An 18,605-nucleotide genomic window follows, 5' to 3' on the forward strand; every position below is an offset into this window, starting at 1 on the left:
AAGTTTGATCCTCAGAACTCACAAGGTAGAAGGAAGAGAACAGACGCTCATGCTGTTTTGACCTTCACTAGGCACTGTGGTGTGGAAATACACACAAATAAACATAACAAAATAGTTGGCCTTACGAAAAAACTCTTTCCATCATCCCCACTACACTGTTTCTTCAGAAACTGGAAGCAAGCCCTGGTCCACAAACCTACATACGTGTAGATGTCCTGGGTACGGCAGGGTGTCCAGCTACATTTTTACCTGGCCTAGAGTAGCCACCAACCACGGTGAGGTCTGCCTAGTGTGCAGACTTCTCAGGGCTGTCTCTAAGCCTCGGTCAACCCAGGTCCACAGTATTTCTACCATGACCACTGGGCAACCCGGCAGCAGCTTTCTCAAGAGGACAGAGGCCCTGGCTTCATCCCCAGCTCCTTTGATCCACTGTTGCCAAAACAGGCACTTAATGACATCCACAAATGTCACAAGAATATCTAGTCCATAGGGTTTGGCATCTTTACCCTTGAGTCTGTCAGGAGTGGAGAGAGAACGGGAAATAGGAAGCTCGCATTAGGAAGCGGTGCAACACACCAGGCTGTTCTAACAACCAAACACCAGCTCTTGTACCTGGCTCACCCTCTAAGAAATGGCCTGCAGGGCATAAGGTGAGCAGCGTAACTCGGCTCAACACCAGCAGCATAGATGGGCTGGACACTGTTGCCCCAAGGCTGGTGGGGATGGGAGGGTGGGACGGAGATGTGATCCAGATGTCTGCTTTAGCTGGGAAAGGTAAATAGGGAACTTGTGGTATGGAGCAAATGGACAAGGGGAGTTAAGAAGGGACAGAACCCTCTGGCAGAATGAGCTTCCCTGCCCCTAGCACTTCCACCTTTCTTCCTAGCCAAACGCCTACCAGCTGGAGGCACAGCTCCACGATCAGCATCAGGGGAATCCCAAGTGCAGATGGTGTAGCCTGCACAACCACAGGTAACCTCATGCTCAGAGCACAGCAGCTCCTGGCCCAGCTGAGGGGGCTTTGAAGGCTACCAATGACAACTCAATTTTCCCCAAGAGAAGACAGGCCCAGAGGGGCAGAATAGTCTAGGCTCTTGGACAAATTAGTGTCTGGGAGCCCTGCAGACGCGCAGGCCTCTGTCTCTGTCCAGCTCCAGTTCCGCTGCCTGGAGCAACTTCAGCCGCTACACGCACTGCTCAGCCTAAAATCTGCTCTATTGGCTGATCCCAACTTTCTCGCCAACTCTCTGCTGTCAACAGCTGCCACCAACCTTGTGTGGACTGTTCACCATTATATAGGAAGGAAAAAGCCCAATACAGAGTCACTGCCCCTCCACTCTTCCCTCCACCCCCACAGCCCGTCTTCCTTCCCTCTTCTTCCCTGAATGCAGAGTTCTCCTTGACATGACGATAGGTCATTCAGTCATAAATCGGTGTCTAGTGCCTATTACCCACCAAAATACTACTATGCCAAAGCCTCTGTGGCCTCAGGAAGTCTCCCACACCATTGAGAACCCCAATCACGTGTATCATTAAATTCCTTGTTTAAGCAAAAAAAACAGGAACCCAAGGAAAGGCTTAGGGAGAAATAACTCCCACCGCCACCATCAGGACAGCAAAAAGCTAAGCTGTTAGTTTTCACTCTAAGCGCAGCCACCTCAGCCTCCAGTGCTTCACTGCTACCACGGCCACCCACACATCAGTCACCTTACAATCCACCTCAGGCTTCGAGTGGGAAGACAAACTTTTAAAGCCCAAGCTAGACATCTCTGTCCTGTATCCATCGTAAACATCCAAGATGAGGACGCTGGCTCTGCACACTGCAAGGAACCGAATCAAGCTCATACAAACCATCTTGAAAAGGAACCCTCTGGGCTTCCAACAGCAGGCTGGGCTCCAAAGGAGACCGAGTGACCAAGAATGGGAGGACGGGCTTAACTGGATGAGTCGTTTTAACCAGCCCCTGGTGATGACAACGGCCTCATGCAAGGGATGAGGAGCCTAGAAGAGGCCCACTTACCTCTTTAAGGAGCCCCGCTTTTTTCTTCAGCACCTCACACTTGCGGAGTTTGCAGATCTGGTGTGTTCGACGATTGGTGCAGCTGGTACAAGACCCACAGTTTTCCAGACGTCGGCAGGGATCGCAGGTCCCACACCGTTTCCTTTTCTTTCGCCCATCTCCACCCCCTCGCAGTTGGGTCTCACTCCCAGCCATCGGAAGCCCAGGCCCCTGGAAGCCCCCTACCATCACCTGGCCCTGCGGGAAATCATAAAGTCCTGACAGGTCCGGTTGGACTGCCAAGGGCACCTGAAACTGGCTCATGACGCTGCCGTTGCCAGGGAAGGGGGCATAGATGCCAGGTTAAACTGTCCAGTCTCCTGCCTGCAAACAGGTCCTTCTCTCCTAAACAAGTCTACAAGGGTGAAGGCAAAGAGCTTCCGCCTCTGGGATGGGCGCCTCTTCTTAACCCTCTTCACCTCCTCTGCAGCCGGCTCGCGGGACTCCTTCCAGGACCAGTCTCCCACCTGCAGGGCCCCAGGATCTGGGGCAAGACAGTAGCAGCAGCAGCCCCCAAGGAAGATTTCATCTTGGCTGGGTGGGTTCTTCACCCTCACCCACCCCGGGCTCCGGCATGAGGTGAGCCAGTGGGTGTGTGGTGGGGCAGATTAGGGTGAGGAGTTCCCCTCCCTGGGTCAGGATGATGGAGAAGGCTACGCTGCCTGAGAGGGGGAAAAAAGACACAGAAAGAGGAAGCGCATCACTCGGTGCTCAGGGACAACTTCACGTGTTATCTCTTCCTGCTTCTGGGAAGAGAGAAAATGGGGGAAGCCAGGGTCTGAGTCAAACGAAGCCCTCCTTAGAACCTCAGAGGAAGGTACAAGGGACCTCCATGGGGGGTGAGGGTGCACAAGGCATTCAAGGGGATGAGGGGGTGCTCAAGGTGGGATTTCTGAGAAAGTTGCTCTGTAAGCGCGTGTGTGTGCGCGCGCGCGCGTACACACATACACACACTCTCTCTCTCTCTCTTTCACACACATACATACATCTACAGGCTAGTGAGTTTCATTAAAATCCACACGCAGCCCCTCACTGGGGGCCGCCGGACCTTCCCCGAGGGAACAGAGCTTGCAAAATAAAGTTTGCACAGGCTCGCTCATTGGAGCAGACGGCGCCCCAGGCGGCCTGGAGGTGGGGGGCGCGCCTATGGGGAGTCCCGCGCCGGCCACCTCGATGCGCCCCAGGAGCCAGAGCCCCGCGAGCCACAGAAAGGGCGACCCGCGCCACCAAGGGGTGCGGGGAGGGGGCGCGCTGGGGCACAGGCCAGGCTGCGCGCGCCGCCACTGCCGCCGCCGCTCCGGCTCCTTTGTTCTGGGGCCTCCGCTGCTCCGCTCCCGCTGCACCGCAGCCCCCGCCCCGCCACCCCCACCCGGCAGCACCGCACGGCCACCCGGAGCTCCTTGCCGGGTCGCTGGTTACCCTACTGCGCCCACCAGGGCCTTGCCACGGTCCCCGTGCCGCCCCTCCCCCCACGCGCTGCCCCTCCCCCACCGCGGAGCCGGAAAGCCACCGGCTGCACCGACCTGCCCGCCGCCTCCGGGGCGGAGCGCACAAAGGGGCAAAGTTTCCCAGCCTGCCGCTGCCACCGCCGCCACCGCCACCGCCACGGCCCAAGGTGTGCGTCTCCGGGAACGGGAGCGCCCAGCCCAGCCAAGCTCGCTGCGCGCGCGGAGTCCCCCCCCACCCCGCCCCAGCCCTGGCCGAGCAGGGGACGGCGCAGGAGGAAGGAAGCAGCGGCGGCGGCCGCGGCGGCGGCAGCAGCAGCAGGAGCAATGAAGGCGGCCGCGGGACTCCCCGCCCCCCGCGCGCCGCGGCACGTGCTCGCCCGGGGACTCCCCCGCCCGGGAGGGCGCGCACGTGCGGTCCCGCCGAGGCTGGCCGCTAGGCCCGGGACCGCGCAAGAGCGGAGTTCCTGGGGAGGGAGCGATGCGCGCGCGGGCCGCCCCGATTTTGCACCTGCAGCGCCTCCCCAGGCCTCTCCGAGGGGCCCTCCAGAGATGCGGCTGTCCCCGCCGGCTGGCCCTTCCCTGCCCTCCGGCGGGGCCCGCAGCCCAAGCTGTCGAGGAGGGGCGGGGCGGGGCGCGGACCTCCCCAGCTAGGCCCTTGGCCCAGCCGCCTGGGTGTCCCCACTTCCTGCCACTCCCTGCGTGCTCGGGACGCCCCACGCTCGCCTGGCTGCCCGGAGCCCAACCGACCCCCTTTCTCCTCCTCGGCTGCCTCTCAGACCGAGGCAGGACAATAGGGGACATCATCGCGGGTTTGCGTACCGAGTCAGCCTGACCGGCAAGAAGTGGGTGCCCGAGGGCAGAGATCGAGCGCCTGCTGCATGGCATCCGCATGAGGGTCACAGCCGAGCGCCCTGCCCCGGCCGACCTCAGGGCTCTGCCATTGCCAGTCTCCCCGGCGCTGCTCTCTGGCTCTTTAGCTTCTAAAACAAAGACTAATCCGAGACCCCCCGCCCTGCTTCCCAGAGGAGAGAGAAGGGGAGCGTTGCGGAGAGGAACCTAGGCAGATTTGGGATGAACTCATTCTTCGAGGGCCCATGTCCTCACCGAGGCCTAAATATCGCAGACACTTTGAAAAAGTCTAGGCAGTGGGTAAGGGCAAGACACATGAGTATTTCCAACTTGCCAAACTGTCCATTTCTCTGTGCTGATTCTCTTCCACCCCTCACCTGTTGTTACTGGCCAAGTTGAAATTCCAGGTTAGATTAATTCAGCTCCACCCATCTGGTCTTACTGCCAGACTAATGCCCACAGCGCCTTCCACCTACCAGTGTTGCTGTGGAGAAGGGTAGGTCCATACCCTCCCTACACAAGGGCAAGTCCTGGCAGAAACAGACACGGGGTGAACTAGCCCGACCAGTTTGGGCGGTGCTCACCCAGCCAGGTACCTGGCAGGCACCCTCATCTACTGAACCTAACATCTCAGCCATAACTGGAAAAAGAGCATTTGGTGGAGTGTGTGTGTGTTGCGTGCTGTGGGGGTAGGAGAGTTAACTGATCTCAAACAGCGCTCTACTGCTGTCCAGAAAGCCATAGGCAATTAGTTGAAGTAGCCGGGGACTTCCCTCCGCACGCCTGATATTTGACAACCTGCTCCACGGTCCGGCTTGTCAGCTGAGTGGGTGGTGATCATAGTTACAACACCTACTTCCTACCGTGGCCTTTGGAAGTACCCAAGAGTTTCTGGTCAGGGAAGTTAAAAGTAGAAACAGCAATATGGAGAAATTGTGGACTTGGCTCACATAGGCACTGAAGTACACACTAAAATAAGGTGAATGATGAAAAATGTTTAATGTCTCTTAAGTGGTTACACTCCTGCAATTTACCGTCCTCCTTTCCCTTGCCTGTTATTTGATGGACAGGCCGAATGCGAGGTGAAGAAAATAGCTTAGGCATTAGAGAAGTCTGGCCTCCAGACCTGGCTCTAACACTGGCAACCTTGAACTGGGTACACACCATCTCTCAAGAGAATCCAAATAAAGTACTTAATATCGGTTTCACGGAGTGACAGTTGATTCTCACTGTGAATGACAGAGCAGCTTTGTGAGCTGAGTGTTGTCATTAGGTCAGTTGGTTACTACGTTGTGGAGTCAGAAGCAGAACAGAGAAACTTCTGGTTTGCAGCAGCCATTAACCATTCATACTGCACCTGTCATGGACCTCATGGCTTAGGTAACCTTTCGGGATGCTGCAGTGTGCTGTTCACCAGCAAGAATCCAGCGACGCCTACAGCCAACCATGTGGAGCCAGCAGAGGTTACCCAGGTCATGAGCAGAGATCAGGGGTCAGGGTGTGAGAGGAAAGAGGTGTCAGAACGAGCCTTGGGGCACATCAGCTCAAGAGCAACCAAGCCGGGTGACAGAAATTGAGCCACCCAAAAGGAAGGAGCCAGGTGTGGCAAAAGAACTACCTAGCAAGCCTTCCGGGCCACTTCTCTCTGTAGAATGTCACATCTCAGTTCTGTTGCTTGGTCCCTGATAACCCTATTCAAGAATCTCTTCCCCGAGAAGTAAAAGTTTACTCCTTCCTCCTAAGGTCCCAACAACAAACCAAAGCACAGGTACGACAAGGTTAACCCTGGGAACCCATGAGAGTGCTGGACTCACAGAATATTGTTGAGGGGTTGCTGACAAGAACCTGAGCGACCCCAAAGCAGCAGCTGCAGGTCATTCGTCATTCAACAGAAACAATGACTTCAGTCAGTGGCAGGAGCTCCCTTGTGTCAACTTTACCAGCCTATATACTCTAGCACCTCCTGTTCGCAATTAGGGCAGACTTAACTACAAAAGGCTGGAAGGAGGGGCTTGAGGCTCAGGTGAGGAACCAACAAGCCCCACCCCCAACTTCTATGAGGAAATGTCAGCAGTCAACAGCTGCATCTTGATGGTCTCTTGCAAGCAAGTACAGTTCATCTGATGCAAATGGTCATTTTTTTACTCTCTGGACTGAGTTCAACAACATACCCCTTCTATCTTCCAGATTCTTGAAAACCCTTCAAGTCTGGGTCTAAATGCCAATTCTCCCAAGAAGGTTCTAGTAACTCAGATGCCAGGGTTCCTCCCACTTCACCCACACTCTGTCCAGAGAACAGTTATTAACAGTTCGAATATTTCCTTCCTAGTCACCAGACCGTCTTTGAAGGGACAGGATCACACTGTTTTGTTTTGTTTGTTTTTTTTTTTTCTCCTCTGTCACCTCAGACCCAGCACCAAATCAGCATGTGTTGAAGAAAGAAAAAACAGGTCAATAGTGCCAACCAATGAAGTACCCAAGAAACACTGAGGATCCACGGGCTTCCATGTTTCTACCCTGACTAGTGTCCAGCTGCCCGAATCCTTCAGGGGTACCTCAAATGAAGTCCAAGGTGCTCAGGTCTCTGCCTTGGGGTTTCCAGCCCTCTGTGCTGTGACTTTATTCCCATGCTGAGGAAGAGGATGAACAGGAATCAAAGTTCTGTGCGGGGCTCTTTCACAACTACAGTCCAAGAGCTGTAGCCTCCCTGTCTCCTGGGAACTTTGAAACGTTTTGCTCCAGTTCACCCCTAACCTATTCCATCAGAAACTCTTCCAGTCTGTCTCAGCAATCTATTAACAAACCCTTTCACTTGTCAAGTTTTTTTTTAAATATACATTTACTTAGTGTGTGTGTGTGTGTGTGTGTGTGTGTGTGATATATGTGTGGGCACACTCATGCCCCAAGTGTGCATGTGGAGGTCAGAAAACAACTTGTGAGAGTCAATTCTCTGCTTCTTCCTTGTAAGTCCTGGGCACTGAACTCTGGTCATCTGGTTTAGTGGCAAGCCCCTTTAACCACTGAGCCATATTGACAGCCTCACTGAAGACAAATTTAAGCAATGAACTAGAGGAAGCAGGTGGAAGCAAGCTTAGTACCTGATCAAGGTCTGGCCTTGAGGTGCTTAGGAGAAAGTTCTGCCCTTAGTGAGCTGTCCTGGCTGGCCCAGCCTCCTCAAATGAGGGTGGAGTCTCCTGTAGGAAAATGTGCTCCAACCCTGCTACAGCTGCCAGGCAGACTAGACCTGGGCAAGAAAAGAAGCCTTAAGGCCTAGAGGATGGTAGGCTGACTTCTGGATGTGGGCTAAACAGTAAGTGAGCTTCAGCTCCATTGAGGAATTGACGTTAAGGAAGTGGAGTTGACGTTGACTTAGGATCACAGCAGAGGGGACGCTCAGGCACTATAACTGGATGTGTGTGCTTGTGCATCTTCATCAAGAAGCGATGGGAGGAGGGGGAAGACACATGGCTCAGTGGGAAAAGGCACCTGATGTGCAAGACTGGTGACCTGAGTTTGGTTCCCAGAATTCCCAGAAAGGTGAAAGGAAGGAAGCGACTTCACAGAGTAGTCCTCTGACTTCACACATGCACCTGCCACAGGGGCCCTTGATAGAATGAAATGGTAAAACTTAGAAACCACTGGGAACTGCTCAGTGAAGCGGTACTGCTGGGCTTGCTTAATGTGGCTAGTCTGGGAGGAGGCTCCCTCACCTCATCTGCTGTCAAGCGATGTGTCTGGTTTGATTAATGAGGCTTTCGATCCAAGCCCTGGGCTTGCTTGGTTTCCTTCTCTTCTTGCTTTAATGTTGATTCTGACGATTGAACTCCAGACCTCAGGCTTGCGTATCAGGTGCCTTTACCCACGGTGCCAGCTCACAGGCCTGGCTTGCCTCGTTTTCAAGATTGAACATGTTGGGAAATTTACTTCATCTTGGATGCTACTTCTTTGGTCGTGTATTTTGTTTTAGGGGTGTGTCTGGTCATGTATTTTGTTTTAGGGGTGTGTCTGGTCATGTATTTTGTTTTAGGGGTGTGTCTGGTCATGTATTTTGTTTTAGGGGTATGTCTGGTCATGTATTTTGTTTTAGGGGTGTATCTGGTCATGTATTTTGTTTTAGGGGTATGTCTGGTCATGTATTTGGTTTGGAGACATATTTAGTCATGTATTTGGTTTTGGTTGTATTTTGTGGGTTTTTTTTAAAGATTTATTTATTTATTATATATGAGTACATTGTAGCTGCCTTCAGACACATCAGAAGAGGGCATCAGATCTCATTACAGATGTGGTTGCTGGGAATTGAACTCAGGACCTCTGGAAGAGCAGTCAGTGCTCTTAACTACTGAGCCACCTCTCCAGCCCTTGTGTTTTGTTTTATTTTGAAAGATTTATTTATTTCTTTGAGTATTTTGCCTGCATGTAAGTGTGTGCACTGTGTGCATGTCTTGGAGCTAGAGTTACAGACAATTGTGAGCCACCTTGTAGGTGCTGAGAATCAAACCCTGGTCCTCTACAAGAGCAGCAAATGTCTTAACTACTGAGCCATCTTTCCAGCCCTTGCTCATGTATTTGTTAAAATAAAACCCTCTAATCAGCATTTGGCATTTGCACAGAGCTTTCCCATTTCAGACCACTCCCACATGCAGACCACTCCCACACCCAGACCACTCCCACACCCAGACCACTCCCACACCCAGACCACTCCCACACCCACTCACATTGCTCTATGTGGAAGTGGATCGACAGAAACTGTGAAAATGGTACTTCCCTTTTTGTATGGCATGGTACTTTTATTGTTTTAGAGATAAAGTTTCTGGGGCTTAAAGGAGTAATAAGTCCAAAGTCATTTGATTACAGAGTAGCAGGAGCTGCTCATAAGCTGACTCCTACCAATCACACTAGGGCTGACGTGGCACCTAGAATGGCTCTTAAGACAGGTGAATTTACTCACTGGTCGTTGTTGTGGAGTCATGGGATGTGTGCGGGGTTCACTGGTGGAGTTTATGGATCATGGGATGTGTGTGGGGTTCACTGGTGGGGTTTATGGGGTCATGGGATGTGTGAACTTCTAGATTATGCTTTTACTTTGTGGGTTAATTTTACCAAAATAATTTTAAAAGATTTACCTATTTTTATTTTATGTGTATGTGTGAGTGCCTCTATGCACATATGTGCCTGGTGCTTGAGGAGGTTAGAGGAAGGCATCGGAGGCCCCAGAGCTGGAGTTACAGGAAGCTGTGGGTCACACTATAGGTGCTGGGACACAATGCAGGTCTTAAGCAGGAGCAGCCTGTGCTCTTCATCACTGAGCCATCTCTCCAGTCCCAACCTTTGTGCTTTATGGCAAGTTTTGTGACTACATTTTGAATTTGATGTGACTATAATAGACTGTGTTAATTGCAAGGAGAAAAACAACGGGGTGAAATCACCTGGAAACCTTCCAAGCTGAGGGGTCTCAGCAGAATAGGGGCTCTTCTTGACTCAGGAGCCCAGGCTGACAAATGCTTAACATGGAGAAAGACTTGGGTACCTCCAAGTTTGATTGACAGAGTCAGTTATATTGCTAGTAGGGATCGGTTATATGATGCTACAGTAGTAAATACATAGCCCCTGGATCTCAGTGATGTTACATGACATAAACATGTTAGTTGGAGGAGAAGATGGCTCTATAAGTACCATGCTTACTGTTCAGCATAGGGACCTGACTTTGGGTCCCCAGCACTCATGCAAAAAGGATACTTACCCATAACCCCAGTGCTGGAGACAACAAAGATAGTCAACAAGCCCAGCCAATCAGTGAGAGACCCTGTCTCAGAAAATAAGGTGAATGGGCTGGAGAGGTGGCTTGGCAGCTAAGACACTTGCTGCTCTTGTAGCTCTTGCAGGGGACCAGAGTTTGGTTCCCCACACCCCATGCTCAGACTACTCACAACTTCTTGTTGGTTTATTCAATTTTTGTTTGTTTGTTTTAGACAGTTTCTCTGTGTACACTGGCTGTCCGAGGACGCATTCTATAGACCAGGCTGGCCTGGAAGTCAGAGATTACCTGTCCCAGCATACTGAGTGATGGGATTAAAGGCACACACCACCGCCTGACTGCTCACAAATACTTGTGACTCCAGCTCCAGGGATTCCCTTCCAGCCAACACAGGCACCTGTCCATACCCCTTCCCCCAGTATATGAAATTTTAAAAAATTAATCTTAAAAATAACTGAGTGACAGAGGAAGGTATCTGATGCCCATCTCTAGCCTCCACATAAATATCCACCACACACACACACACACACACACACACACACACAAATTGTTTGGGCCAGTGAGTGAGTGGCTTCATAAAGGAACCTGCTGCCAAACATGATGATCTGAGTTTGATTCCCAGGTCCCTCATAGTGGAAGGAGAAAATAAACTTTCAAAAGTTATCCTCTGACCTCCACAAGTGCTGTCATGTACACACACACACACACACACACACACACACACACACACACACTAAAGATATGTCATGTTTTCAAATGGTTTTTACAGTTCAGTCACAGAACACGTGCATTTTAGGTCCATCGTAGTGGGAACCCTGTTTCCACTGTCACCAGCGACCAGGCTGTTGCAAGTGAACACATCTTTCTTTAACTTGGAGCATGGGTGTGGGGCAATGAGGCACTGGCCCTTAAGTTTATCTGGAAGTGACAGCCATCACTTCTGCCTTCACTGACCAATGTAGATCCCAGCAGGAAGTACGGAAGTACACTCTTCTGTGTGCCTGAAGAGCAGGACATTTATTTGGTTAATGGCATTGGTAACTGATGCAGAGGGATGTGTGGGGAATGTGTTCGTCTGATCCACCCTGATCCTTTCGAGGACAGTGCTCCCCCTTGGGGATGCATAACCAGCATTCCCATTCTAATGGATGATCATTCCTTGATTATACTAGAAGAGCCCCAGAGATTTGGACCACTGGGAAAGAAATCTGAGTTAGGGGGAAAGACGGTGGAAGAGGTGAGTGGCCATGGGGCCAGCTGAGCAGATATCAACGTGTGACAGGGAATACAGCAAAGAAAAGGGCTCGGGTATGAGTCACCAGGGGCTTGCCTGCCGAAACCACTAAACAATATGGCATACCAGCCCCTCCACAGGAGTGCCTGCCCCTGCCTTATACCCACTGGGTTGTGGACAGGACCACGCCCTAGCCAGTTGCTGGCTCAGGGATGACAGCGCCCTAGGGTAGGATGTCAGGATGGAAGCAGAGTGATAGGTTCAAAGGCCATAGCAGAAATTTAGGTGAGAAAAAAGGGAGTTGTGGAGCAGAGAGTAGAAAGAAATAAGGTTTAGAGAATGGAGAAAATCCACAGCACAGAGGCTGACTGGTCAAAGAGGCCCAGAGGAAGACCAGGTGACAGGCCAGGCTGGATAGACATGGCCACACAGAGATCCAGGAAGGAACAGTACAGGTAGGGTCACAGCTATGCAGGGAGAGCAAACTGGCTGGATGAGGTGCTATGAGCTGCTTCTGGGTAAACATTAATGTTGAACCCTCCAACAAGCTCTGCATTTTTCTGTTTGGTTTGTTGTTTTTTTTTTGTTGTTGTTGTTGTTTGTTTGGTTGGTTGGTTTTTTTTTTTTTGTTTTGTTTTGTTTTTTTTGAGCTGGGGACCGAACCCAGGGCCTTGTGCTTCCTAGGCAAGCGCTCTGCCACTGAGCTAAATCCCCAACCCCATGGTTTGTTGTTTTTAAGCCTGGGTGTCTTGTACCTCAGGCTGACCTTGAACTTGCTATGTTACTGTGGATGACTTTGAACTTGTGATCCACCTACCTCCATGCATACAGTTTCAAAGAAACTTACAAAAGAAAGGAAAGAAAGAGAGAAAGAAAGAAAGGAATAGTAAAAAGAAAGAAAAACAGTGTCTCTGTGTGTGTGTGTGTGTGTGTGTGTGTGTGTGTGTGTGTGTGTGTGTGAGTGAGATAGGGAATGGAATAGACAATATGTATCACATAAAAATGGTGAAATTGTGGTGGCCCACACTGTTAATCCCAGCACTAGGGAGGCAGAGGCAAGAGGATCTCGGTGAGTTCAAGGCCAGCCTGGTCTACAGAGTGAGTCCTGGGACAGTGAGAACTATACAGAGAGACCCGGTCTTAAAAAACAAAAACCAAAAAAAGCAAAACAAAACAAAACTTTAAGGGAAGGTGAAATTCCTAACTATAGATCCTAGGTTATCAATGGGTACAATAAAAAGGATTTTAATTTTGTGTGTGTGTGTGGTGTGCAGATACAGGCACATGTGTACCATGACACGAGTGGAGGTCCGAGGAGAAATTTTACTTACCTCTGTGATGTGGGGCTTAACTCAAGTCATCAGGCAAGCACTTTAACCTGTTGAGCCGCCCTCACCTGCCTATGTGAGGGCTTTACAAAAAACTCTTTGTTCCCATGATCTGGTGTCCCTGCCCAGCTTCTGTAAGTAGAAGACTGTTGTCTGTTTTGAGCCTTGAGCATATCAGTGTTTTATATTCTGAGGTTCCACACATGCAGGGGCTTCACAGTGCAGGAATACCAGTCCTTGGAGCCCCTAGGGGACACCAAGCTTCCCATTTAGTTGGCATGCCCTCCTATGCTCTCACCCTTCTCCTGCACATGGCTTCCCTGAGAGGTCCGAGTTCCCATTCTGAATCTTCGAGGTGTTAGCTTGTGACTGACTGAGGTGAGTCACACCTCACTATCATCTGCAAAGATGGCACTAATGATAGAGCATTGCAGAGTGACCAAGTGAACCGCCTGTGGGAAGCCCTATCTCAGACCTTGGTATACAGTAGGCACTCAACTTCTCCACTCTATCATGCTGGGCTGATCCCTTGACTGCTCTTGCAACTGCACTGAGAAATGACCTTACAATGTTTTGACCACGTGTAACCTTGGCAACCAGCATTCACACATCAATGATCAATGAAAACATTGTGAGTTACTTATAGGATTGGTATATACTCGATGGCCAGATGCTGGGTGTGAGGTGAGGCAGTGACTCCCTAATTAGGGGCAGCAATTCATCAATTGATTGCCTTCTTTTTCTAGTCAATCAAAACTAGGTTCTATCTCCACACTGTAAGTTGTCCCGGGCCTGCCCCCTCTCTCAAGTTCCCTGTTCTTTCCATCCCGACCTGTCTCTGCTTCCCTCACTCTGATTCCCTACCTCACAGACAAGGATTGAAATGCCTTTGATTCTGGCCTTTTGGGTATCAGCAGGGCAGTCAGTCAGGAATTAAGTTTCAGATTTTTGCTTCTCCAAATATGGGCCATGGATTGGAAGTGAGGCCCTAGCTGAGAGCTTGCAGCAGGGCCAGTATCTCAGCAGGCACCAGCAATGCTGATCAGCTGGATCACCTTCAGGTTCCCTCCTCCCATCCCAGTGATGATAATGCTGGATGGGCGTCCAAAGACCGTGGGCCGTCCTCATGAACCGGGAGGCAAACTTCCACAAGTGTTTACATCGCCAGCTGCGGGAGTACAGACCTTTATCCCAGCACTTGGAAGGCAGAGGCAGCCTGGGCTACACAACTAGTTCTAAGTCAGGGCTACACAGAGATGCCCTGTCTCAATACAAACAAGCAAGCAAGCAAAACAAAGGTGCTCGCACTAAGGGATCCAGTTCTACATGCTGCTCTCACACTGTTCCTGGGAGAGCTGTGGGTCCTATCATTGCTCTCTTCGTGTTCTGAGCCAGGGAGGGACATCACCAGTCCATGTTGCCATGTCTACTCATGTCTTTTATAGGACAGGATTAATGGTGGCAAGACTAGGCTACCATCCACTGCCACTCCAGATTACAATACACTGTGAATTTTAATGTCACCTGTGGGAAAGCTTAGAATTATTAATGAATCAAAAGTGTAAGAAAGAAGCAAGAGTATCAAAGGCATGAAGAGGCCACAGCAGAAGTAAAGGGACTGTCTACCCAAACTGTACCACACAGTGGGCCACACTGACAGGCAGTCCACAGGTCCTGCCCAGAACCATAGTCCCACAAGAGTGCTAGGAGGAAAATGTTAACAACAACAACAACAACCACAAAAACCACAAAAACCCAAAGAACAGCCTAGCTACAGCCTGTGACCTGGCTAGAGGGCTTGGTGGAGAAGTTCTGCTCACTTCTGTAACAGGAAATACAGTGGAGGCTCAAAAGGGGCAAAAGGTGGAGGCTGCTGTTGGCCAAGAAAGAACCTCTGGGAGCAAGCAGGTAAATTGCTTTATGATGATGCCAGGTGGCTTCCTGGCACTTCTTGGATGTGGGCACCAATGTCAACACGGGCAAAAACTTCAAGATTAGGGTGGCCAGATGTAGCAAATAAAAATGTAAGACATTCAGTTGAATTTGAACATCAGATAAACCACAATTTCTTCATGCAGAGGGTGTATCTACATCTAGTCAATACCCTGCTCCAGACGGGGTTTCTTGCTAAACCTGGACTTCACTGATTGGCTCGAGTAGTTGACCAGGCAAAGCCAGAGAGCCTCTTGTCTCTGGCTCCGAGGCCAGGAATTCCAGGTTCAAACCCTCCGAGCTCTTCTCCCAGGTGCTGTGATCCCAACTCAGGCCCTCACTTTATCCATTGAGCCATCTCCCCAGCCCCCAGCTTATTTTTAAATTTAGACTAGAAACAGAGTTGCATTATGTTAGCTAGGAGGTGGGGCAGTCGTTGGTGCCATATTGTTTGGTTTGTTAAAATGTTTTGCTCTACAAAGGCGGGGAGTACCAACGTGGTTTTACTTTATTCTGTGTGCTCTGGTTTAAGGAATGTATATTGTTAAAGTAAAGCTGTTTTGATCATTCCCAGTTGGGTTACTGAAGGAGACAAACTGTTTCTTTGTCCAGAGCAATGCAATCTTACTTAACCAGACAAACGAGTAAGCAGGCACTGATTCAGAGATACACAGAAGAAAATGGGCTGGCTATTTACCTGAGCTGGTGATGTTTCTAGGCATACAATCAAATCCTACTTTACATTAACAGCCTAAATTAAAAGATAAAAGATCTGGGGTTGGGGATTTAGCTCAGCGGTAGAGCACTTGCCTAGCAAGCCCAAGGCCCTGGGTTCGGTCCCCAGCTCCGAAAAAAAAGAAAAAAAAAAGATAAAAGATTTGCAGAACAAATGAACAGGAAACATACCTAACTGGTAGGAAGAAAAAGGACACCAGAGAAGAAACACCAAGGACCAATAAAGGTGTGGTTAATAAAATATAATAGCTGGAGAGATGGCTCAGTGGTTAAAAGCACTGACTGCTCTTCCAGAGGTCCTGAGTTCAATTCCCAGCAACCACATGGTGGCTCACAACCATCTGTAATGGGATCTGAATCCCTTTGTGTCTGAAGACAGCTGCAGTGTGTATTCATATAAATAAATCTCAAAGAAAAGAAAAAATATAATAGCTGTATCATAGTCCAGTGCATTCATATTCCATCATTGTTTTACATTTTCATTGGTTATAAATAGATCTTCCATGAGGATCATAGACCCACATCTTTATGTATCACTTTCTTGGAAGTGCAGGTACTTAGATGATATGAAGAATTTTTAAGGTACTGCTAAGCATTCTTAATCCACTTCCCAGAAGTATACACAAGTTTATGAGATTCTCATGAATGGTATAACCAGGGAAAGCAAAACGTTAGGCGCAGAAATAGAGATGATTCAAGCATTGGAGTGCAGGCTGCTCTTGCAGAAGACCTGAGTTTGCTTCCCAGCACCCACATTGGACAGCTCACTGTTACCTGTAGCTTCAGCTCTGGGGACTCTGACATCCTTCTATTGTTTACATAGATGCCTGCACACACACACACACACACACACACACACACACACACACACACACACACACACACACACATCTTTCTATTTTTACATCTTCCCTGAAGTAGTTTCCCTCCCCTCTCTTTCCCCCAGTCCATCCTCTCACACCTCCCTTCTTCTCCCTTCCCTTCACTCTTCCTCCATTTCTCTTCAGAAAAGCAGGCCTCCCTTGTATATCACCCATCCATGGCGTATCAAGTTGCAGTAAGACTAGGCACCTCCTCGACTACTGAGGGACAAGGCAGCCCAGGAAGAGGAAAGGGTCCCAAAGGCAGGTACCAAAGTCAGAGACAGCACCTGCTCCCACTCTTCCGAGTCCCACAGGAAGTGAAGCCATACAACTGTAACATGTGGAGAGGGCTGGTCTAGCCCAAGCTGGCCCTCTGGTTGTCATTCAGTCTTTGGGAGTCCCTATTGAGCCCAGGTTGTTTGATTCTGTGGGGATATTTTTGTTTTGTTTTGTTTTGTTTTTTTCAAGACAGAGTTTTTCTGTATAACCCTGGCTGTCCTGGAACTTGCTCTGTAGACTGTAGACCAGTCTGGCCTTGAACTCAGCCACCTACCTCTGCCTTCCAAGTGCTAGGATCAAAGGTGTGTGCCACCATGCCTGGCAATCAATCTCAATCTCAATCTCTCTCTCTCTCTCATTTTTTTTAAAAGGTTTTTTTTTAAACATTTATTTATTTTTTATGTATACATCATACAGCTTTCTGCCTGCATGTATGCACCTGCAGGCCAGAAGAGGGCACCAGACCTGATTATAGATGGTTGTGAGCCACCATGTGGTTGCTGGGAATTGAACTCAGGACCTCTGGAAGAGCAGACAGTGCTCTTAACCTCTGAGCCATCTCTCCAGCCCTCTCTCTCTCATTTTTGAGGCAGGGTTTCTTTGTATAGTCCTGGCTGCCCTGGAACTAGCTCTGTAGACCAGGCTGGCCTTGAACTTACAGATTCAGCTGCCTCTGCCTCTGAGTGCTGGGATTAAAAGCTTAATCTGGACATTTTGAGGTGAGAAGACACACTTTCAATCCAGATCTTTTGAGGTTGAGAGAACTACCTGTAACGTTCTGCTGGCAGCCACGGGAGAAGGACGCTTGCTCTCTCTTGGCCTGCTTGCTCTCACTGGCAAGTCCATCCCTTCACTGTCAGGAGAGCCCACTTCTCTAGGATGTACACTGAAGACCAGCTGAGACATCCTGCCTTGGGGACTGAACAATGACTAGATTCATGGAAGGTGTGCACCACACTGCCTGGCCAAAAACCAACCAACCAAGCAAACAAACAAAAAAATAAAACAAAACAAAAGACAAAAAAAATTTAAAAAGGAAAATATTTACAAAATACTTTGAATTTTTCTTGTGTGAGCTGTCCCTTTTAATCATACGTACAAAAGGGATCAGTGAGATGGCTCAGTGCATAAAGGTGCTTCCTGGTGAGTTGTCCCTCTGAAACCTATGTGAAGGTGGAAGGAGAGAACCAACTCTTCAAGGTTGTCCTCTGGCCTCTACATCTTACACATGCGTGCGCGCGCGCACACACACACACACACACACACACCAAAATACAAATTAAAAAAAACACTAAAAAAAAAAAAACAAGAAGAAGGTGGGGCTGGTGGTACATGCCTTTGATCCTAGACTGGGGAGCAGGGCAGAGACAGGCAGATTTCTGAGTTGGGGCCTCCTTGGTTTATATAGAGAGGTCCAGGCCAGACAGCTACGTAGTGAGACCCAGTCTCAAAAACTGAATGAATAGAACAAAACGACTAAAATGAAGTGTGATTGAGTAAGACACCTGACATTGACCTCTGGCCTTCACATGTACACAAGACTACATATGTGCATATACATACATGTGAACACAAGAACATGCACACACACACACACACACACACACACACACACACACACACACACACACTGACAAGTGGAGCATCAATGCCTTTACATAGTTCCTCAAAAAAAGAAAAGCAAATTCTTTTTTTTTTAAAGGTTTGTTTATTTATACATTGTAGCTGTCTTCAGACACACCAGAAGAGGGCATCAGAGCTTATTACAGATGGTTGTGAGCCACCATGTGGTTGCTGGGATTTGAACTCAGGACCTTTGGAAGAGCAGTTGGTGCTCTTAACCGCTGAGCCATCTCCCAAGCAAATTCTTTTTTATTTTGGATATTTACTTTATTTACATTTCAAATCTGAAGCAAACTCTTATTGATCTAACAGTGAGATTTCATACATGGAACTTACCAGAACCCCAATGCACAGTTCCCGCCCCCAGATTCTGGTCAAAGGGACTAGAATACTCCACCCCATGGTGTTCTTGGTTACATCTAGCCATGTTCTGAGCTTAGGGGACAGTCTCTCATGTCAGCCAAGGTAGAAACCAGGAGTGACAGTAGTCAGTTGGAGTG

General features: G+C 49.5%; 1 protein-coding gene across 6 annotated transcripts in view; it reads right to left on the reverse strand.

The window, feature by feature from the left end:
• Tet3 (tet methylcytosine dioxygenase 3) overlaps window positions 1–7,531 on the reverse strand; it is a 100,390-nt gene extending 92,859 nt beyond the window's left edge. For 3 of the 6 annotated variants that reach the window (XR_005503660.2, XM_039108717.2, XM_008763094.4), the window contains exons 1-2: window positions 3,583–3,722; window positions 2,021–2,721 (exon numbers count right to left, since the gene is read on the reverse strand). Coding sequence is in view for 5 of the 6 variants with exons in the window: in XM_039108717.2 (XP_038964645.1) it covers window positions 2,021–2,323 (303 nt within the window). In the remaining variant the exon portion in view is untranslated. Of the gene's footprint in view, window positions 1–2,020; window positions 3,082–3,582; window positions 3,723–4,015 lie in introns of those variants that run through there. The other 3 variants (XM_063286845.1, XM_008763095.4, XM_063286844.1) reach the window with 3 other exon arrangements.
• Window positions 7,532–18,605: the final 11,074 nt, after the last annotated feature.

The sequence above is a fragment of the Rattus norvegicus genome, chromosome 4 (genome assembly GCF_036323735.1).
Source record: "Rattus norvegicus strain BN/NHsdMcwi chromosome 4, GRCr8, whole genome shotgun sequence".
NCBI lineage: Eukaryota > Metazoa > Chordata > Mammalia > Rodentia > Muridae > Rattus > Rattus norvegicus.